The 7,063-nt window shown below is 34.6% G+C and overlaps 2 protein-coding genes across 5 annotated transcripts; both read right to left on the bottom strand.

Moving 5' to 3' along the window:
- Window positions 1-118: 118 nt before the first annotated feature.
- LOC118032253 (DNA oxidative demethylase ALKBH2) lies at window positions 119-2,761 on the bottom strand. Its single transcript, XM_035036899.2, has 4 exons — window positions 2,309-2,761; window positions 1,727-1,843; window positions 1,454-1,643; window positions 119-637 (listed from the first exon to the last, which is right to left on the bottom strand). Exons 1-4 carry the CDS (start codon window positions 2,522-2,524, stop codon window positions 438-440), a joined length of 723 nt encoding a protein of 240 aa, XP_034892790.1. The 5' UTR covers window positions 2,525-2,761; the 3' UTR covers window positions 119-437.
- Window positions 2,762-3,852: 1,091 nt separating this feature from the next.
- On the bottom strand, window positions 3,853-6,372 carry LOC118032233 (protein C2-DOMAIN ABA-RELATED 11). 4 transcript variants are annotated; one of them, XM_035036874.2, is made up of 4 exons: window positions 6,155-6,350; window positions 5,397-5,551; window positions 4,889-4,984; window positions 3,853-4,405 (listed from the first exon to the last, which is right to left on the bottom strand). In XM_035036874.2, exons 2-4 carry the CDS (start codon window positions 5,505-5,507, stop codon window positions 4,109-4,111), a joined length of 504 nt encoding a protein of 167 aa, XP_034892765.1. In that variant the 5' UTR covers window positions 5,508-5,551; window positions 6,155-6,350; the 3' UTR covers window positions 3,853-4,108. The 4 variants fall into 4 exon arrangements, with proteins under 4 accessions (XP_034892765.1, XP_034892764.1, XP_034892763.1 ...); XM_035036873.2 differs by having other exon boundaries at window positions 5,927-6,350; XM_035036872.2 differs by having other exon boundaries at window positions 5,934-6,347.
- Window positions 6,373-7,063: the final 691 nt, after the last annotated feature.

Here is a 7,063-nt window from a genome sequence, read left to right on the forward strand (position 1 = left end):
GAAAAAAGTTATCAAATATACAATCGCCATGCTATATCAATAGTTATTAAATTGCTGTCAAGGATCCGAATTCAAATTATGTTATAAATCATCAAAAAGACACACATGACTAGATCAATGATGCAATACAATAGAAATCCATGATTAGATTCAAAAGGGGACGATGCCAGAGAAACTATACTACAAAATACATTCATCTCTTGTCAAAATTAGAAGTCTATGCCCAGTAACAAGTGGTAACTTTATAGCACTAGCTGGTTCCTAGTTTTGAGGTATCAGGTAACTGATAAGCTTGGATCTCTTATGTTTGCGTCAAAACAAGCCAATGATTCCTTTCTCTTCTTGATCACAAAATGTAGCTATTGAGCAGGATAAAGTTCAGTGAGAACTGAGGCAACAGGCACCAAATGACCAAATATCCTCCTTCCAAGGCCTTGTTAGACAACAACATGCCGGAATGTAAGGTTAATCCGAGTAGCCTCTGCTTTTGCACGCTTAGGCACTGAGTGGAGCCAATCCCTTTGCGTGTAACCTTTCATCACCAATAGTGATCCATGCTTCAATATGAATGAATGCTGATCAAAATGGCTGCTCTTCTTTAGTCTCTTGCTAGTAGGTTCATCATCCAATCTTCTTTCTACCAATTATTCCAAAAACAAAATAATAGAATCAATGTTGGTAATTATAAAAGAACCATGAGAAACTGTATGAAACTACATGTTTTTAACACACGGAGGAGGTGCTGGTAGCAGATGCAAGCATCTATGATGCAAATAGTTGAAGTGATTAAATTCCTCAGTCAATTTAACAAAACCATTTGAGCAGACCAACTCGGGAGATGAAAAATCATCCATCTAAAGTCAAGAATGTCAAGGAAACTAAACGCTATGTCATCCTTAGCCACCCTATCAAATAATTTAGCCCAGCCTAAGTTATCTCATAGCTATCCTACTATATTACATTAGCCAGCCTATCTCCCAGCCACCCTAACGTATTCTTCCTTTTCCTCGTTTGTCAAAATATTATTGTAGCATAGGTCCAAGTTTCTACCATACCAGTAATGCGTCACTTAAACTTCATGTGGCTAACATTTTTCTTCGTCTTTAAATGTAACCCATGAATCAAGTGCACACGGCAGAGATTTGTTGTTGAGTAAAATCAAATTGAGCTGGTTAAGCTTGTGTTTTGGTTCTATATCTCTATAGTGGACTCCATTGAGTGGTGAGCTATCCCGAACTCTAATTTCTAAGGTGGTGATTTTTCCATGTCCTTAGAATTTGTAAGTTTACATCCTTGTTCTTCTTCAATAGAGTGGTGATTTTCTATATCCCTAAGGGTTGAACATCGTCCATCCTCCACATTTTCATTCAATCCTCCAAGCTAACCTGAAAATTAAAACGCCTTGAACATACCAACAAAAAGAAAGGTGAAAAGGACACATGATTAGTAGTACCTTGGGATGATTTCATAGGTCTCTTCTTCAACAAGAATTCACGTTCACATCCAAAGGAAACCGAAGCAATTTCAGGAGTAGGTCCATAAAGCTTCTCATCATCAGCATGCCAACCAACATTGTCATTGCCACCTTTATACTTATTCAAGAGCAGGCTGTTAAATTTACTCCCGGGAAGAGTTTCATGGACCTTCAGGATACAAGCAAAAAACATTAGATGTCGTCGAAGTAAATAAGTACCTTAAAATCAACAATCGATTCAAGCATTCTAACCATATCCAAGAGGTCCTTGATTGGAGGGAAATCATCCCAAGAGTAGGCATGTGGCTTATATCCACTGTACACTAATTCTGGCAATCCTGGACTTGCAACATAACATGTATCTCTAGGCTGCATAGAAGTACACCCAATCAGAATGAGCAAACAAATTCCAATCACCCCCCCACAAACAAATTGCACTCTTTGCACCCGAAATATGATAAATTAGATCACCTAACTCATGTAGAACTGATAAATCGACGATCCTAAGGCCACCCACATGATAGTACTCATAGATTTCATCGACATAATTCCAAACTCATAATAACACAAATCGAATCACACCCTACATCACACAACAATGCAGTTAGTTTTAAACAACTCTTGAATCTTAAAAAGTACTAAGGAATAGATGCAAAACAACTACTGATCTTCTATAACAATGAAACATATACAAGATTTGGACAAAGCAATCAGCTTTGATCTTTTCAACAAAACCAACTTCATAAATTCAGTAACTTGACATCACCATTACATCCAAAACAAAAAATCGAGACTTTATCAAAAAAACTAACAAGAAGAGAAAACCCTTTTCACCTGGAGGCATTGCCGACCGAAGACACGAATGGTGGGTCGAATCCAAGGGATATGTTTGTTGAGATAATCAAAGAATTCCCACGATTTCTCAAATCCTATAAACCTTTGAATGTAAATAACTTCACTACCATTTCCAAGATCGATGCTTTGTTTACCCCTACCACTTTCTTCTTTGACCTCTTCGTTTTCAGGTTTCTTAAACTTGTTGAAGTACATCTTTTGCAACGGAAAAACTACAAGGGTCGGTTTAAGCGCCAACAACACGCATTTTCATTCTTTGTAGCGGTAAGGTTGTCGGGTTGAGAGGACAAATGGGTCGGGTCGTTTTGAATGGTAAAAGCTGCTTCTTCTTTTTTCCTCTCTTTTTATTGAGAACATTTTATTTTATTTATAGATGACCCTTTTCCTTCTTTCTTTTTTATTCAGCTAAGAGTTACCACTTACCAGTATTATTTGACCACCTACGTCATAATTAAAATTAAATAAAATTTTTCATTCAAAATTTTAAAAGTATTCATTTCAAAAATATTTTAAAAAAATATTAAATTTTTTTTATTTTAAATTTTTATTTTTTTTTATTTTTTTAGATCATTGCACTAATATCAAAAATAATTTTTTAAAAAAAATATATTATTTTAATACATTTTCAAATAAAAAATAATTACACTCTCAAACACATAATAAATATCATTAAACTTGGTGTAATATTGTCGGTCAATCTTTAAAACAAAATTTTAATTAAATTTAATTAAATTAGGTTAAAATTTATCTGGTCATATCAGTTGACACAAATTAATTTATAAATTAATCAAAACTTTAATTATTTTTTTTTGAAAATCAAAATAGGTTTTTGTTAATAAAAATTTATAACAAAATCATTTCAGATCAATTTAAATTAACCCGTTTAATCTATAATTAGCTCTGGAGTCAAAAGACTTTATTTATTTATTTACCATTTCCAAAGGACCACTTGTGGATGAAAGAGTCAAGAGAACAATCCACTCTCACGCATGTAGCTAGAAACCTTCGCCCTAATAATCAGTTTTTGCAGTAACATGCTTCAGTTTTAGATACCATTTGGCATTGTGTTTCAAATAGTATTTTGTCTAAATTTAAATTTTTTTTTTTTAGTTTGTAATTTTTGGATCGTTTTGATATACTGATGTCAAAAATAATTTTTAAAAAATAAAAAAATATCATTGACACACGAAAAACTATTTGAAAAATAACCGCTACCACACTGTCAAACATGCTTTTAGAAGGACATGCAGGAGTTGTTAATGTTATATCCCAAAACTTCTCATGTCTTGATCAGAGAGTGTCCCAAGCAGGTGAACAAGTGTGTTGCCCCATGTAAAAGGTTTGGGGCTACGAGTCAAAAGAAAAGGTGTTGCTTTGGTATAGGGATTTCAACTATACATGGTTTATGTCTGAAATGTTTAGATTAAGCAATGGCAGAAGTCTCCCCAAGATCCTGATCATAAATAATCAAATGGGAAATGCAATCACCTCAAGGTTAGGTTAAAGAACTCAACAAAATTCCATGCAAGTAACAAACGGATGCCTTTCTGAACTGCATTCATCACACTTGAAAAACTATTTCAAAACACACGACCAAATCAACCAGTTTGCCTGGCAAGACATTCAGTGCTTCCTCTCAGGCTATGCTACATTGAAAATCTATTTGATACATCGATCTAAAGGGGTTATATCAAGGAAAGAGTCTACTACAGATGCATTTCCCTTGTCCCCTGACGTCGTCAAAACCCTACTCCTATGACAATCTATCTTAGATTTGCACTACTTTGAAGAAGCAACAGGAGGATCAATTAACTTGATCTTTAGTTCTATCTCCCCGGACTCAACTGCACAGAGCCTCAACCAAACACTCTGCACCACTTCACCATTTATGCAGCTAATTGAGCTTTCACGAGCAAGACAATTGTCAGTATCAGGAACAACCTTCCTTAAAATTGTCTCGCCTGCAGAAACCTTTGCAAACTGCTTCAATCTAGCTGCAGATGCAATTGGTTGTAGGTTGAGGTGAGCATGTCCCATCTTGTCATCTGCCTTGAAACGGTCTTTATCAAATACTTCCTGCAATGAGTTAAAGTAACTAATCACATGCTATTGAAATCTCAAGTTTTATTCACAACATTACCAATTAGCATCTCCCCAGTTATAAATCAGCAATTAAACCCCAGAGAAAATGCAGCTCTCAGATTGACACTATCTCAGTTTTACTGCTGCTAAAAGTTCAATCTATTGGTTAGGAATGAAAAGAAGAAAAGTAATCGATTATTGTTAGCCTTACTCCATGTTTTTTTCTTTTTCTCAATGGCATGACCAAGTGAGAATCTAGGAAGCCTGTTTAGAATGACTTCTGCTTGTTGCAGCTTGAACTTGATATTTAGGGATCATTATTCTTTGGCCACATGGAACCATATCAAAGATTGACCAGGAAGAAACGATCAAATTGAATTGCTTCAAAGGGGACCTATTTGATTGAGCTACGTTTTTGCAAATTGAACGTAATAACGGTATTAGCAGCATAAACATACAAGAATTCAATAAACTCACCAAACTTAGAACTCCGACAGGTTCTCTGAGTGAGAAACTTAGCTCTTCATTCCAAACTGGATTAAGACAACTATTAATAACCTTGGTCTTTGCTGTCTGATGCAGGAAGGAAATAATCAATAAGGTAGCTTAACGAAGTCGACAAATTGATAAAACAAAAAACAAAAACTAAAGAGGAGAAAACAGTCCAGTCAAGAAAAAACGGGCTGATCCAACTTCAACCAAAGACCAGAGAGGAGAAATAAAATGGGAAAAGTACAAAAAGGTACGAGATCACCAACAATGTAATGACTGGGGATCCTATGACCATATCCATCTACTTGGTAAGACAATAAATTCAGTTGCCCAGAGGGCAAAGCCATACACTTTCTTTATTTGAGATTTCAGAAGTTTATCACATCAGCAAAATAGTGTCCCCCAAAGCAACCAATACCAGTGCATTTATGATCATCAAACATAGAACAACCACTTACTACAGAGAAAAAAGAATCATAGAGCTTAGAATCACCTGATTGCCCAGCTTGAGTACTACATAAGGATCGCTAGTCTTGAAATCCCTGATAACCAATCTTTTCCCGAGTACAACTGTAACTTTTAGAAATCCTAGCTGCTCCCCCATTGCTAAGTTGTGAAAAATACAACAACTTCAAAAGGACCTAGCCACTGCAAAGCACAAAACAATGGAATCCAAATTAATTCAATGACAAGACAATCTCTAAAAGTTCAAATTTAAAAATGAAGGATCAAACAAACTATGCATTTAAATAAGTAAAAAAGAGAAAAAAATAACCCATGAAACCACTAAATTAGAAAAGACCGGAACTTTTTCACAAGAACAAAACCCATTTTCTGAAAATTTTCAAATTTTTTTAACCTGGGTTGATTTGCATAAAGAAAGCATTTTTCAAGCTTAACTGACTCAGAGAAAGAAACCCGGATAAAAACAACAGCAGTGAGACAGTTTCCAATGAAGAAAATTCAAAAGGAAAAAGAAAATTGCATGAAAAATACATTCGGAGAAAAAGAGAGAGAAAGGACCTCTGACCTCTACTGAAGGAGGAGAAAGAAAAGCGGAAACAGCTTATTCTAAGATCTCAGAGAAGGAGAAACACAAAAGGTGAAGAAGATGAAAAAGCAGCAGCATTTGGTGTGGTTTGGTGGGTTATTAAATTGGTTTTAACAGACTAACAAAACCCTACAAAGAGACCACTTAAAAAGGTTAAAAAGACTGAAAATTTTATGCAAAACAGCTAAGAAATACCATACAAAGATAATAATAATCCTATTTCTCTTCCCTGCAACAAACTACTGAATGTAAAGCGTTAAGGTTCTATTTATAGAAACTGCAGTAGATAAATGAAGAGCAAAACAGAACGTGTGTCTCAACGTAGCATCCTTGAAAACACAAGTAGATTAGTCAAAACTGTTTTCCAGGTCAAAAACTTGTTTTTTTAATTACTTTAATACTTGCGAGTGATTGTCAGTGGGTGTTGGGTTTTGTTGTAGTTTTTAGCATTGCATTTTAAAAACAAGCTATAATTTATAGTAATTTTTAATCAAATCTTTTTTTAAAAAAAAAATAGTTGAACTTGTATAAAATATATTAATTAATTAAACAGATTATAGGATATAAATCATACCAGACCGCGTAAAAGAAACAAATGCAGCTAGTCGACCTGCTGCAATTACTAGAGGTAGATAAGGAGATTATCGGGTGGTTAAATAATAAGATTTACTGCCCACATGGATACTAGATGAGGAGTTTGGCAATTTGGAATTGGATTCGTTGACTGTGACCATGTCTTGTCTTCTTACAGCTTTTTACTTGGTCTGCAATCTGAGTCTTTGACCAGTCTTCCCTCCTATTCCTTTCTTTATACGTCATCCTTTACTTCTTTTTATGTTCTTTGACCGTACGTGCATTTTCATTTTCGTTATTAGCAGGACCAGTGTTTGGGGTTTGAAGAGATCAATAATGAAATAAAAAAGAGGCTCAAAGATATGATTATAAGTGAGGAAATTTTAAAATTAAATGGTAAGAAATTTAAGATTTTAACAAAGTGGTTGGCTTCCTTCCTTGAGCTTTCGTGAAGAATATATATGAATTAATATAATTATTCTCTCAATTTTTAATTAAAAATAAAATCAAATGCTACTCTTAAGGATCCAAAAACA

This window comes from Populus alba, chromosome 6 (genome assembly GCF_005239225.2).
Source record: "Populus alba chromosome 6, ASM523922v2, whole genome shotgun sequence".
In the NCBI taxonomy this organism is placed as follows: domain Eukaryota; kingdom Viridiplantae; phylum Streptophyta; class Magnoliopsida; order Malpighiales; family Salicaceae; genus Populus; species Populus alba.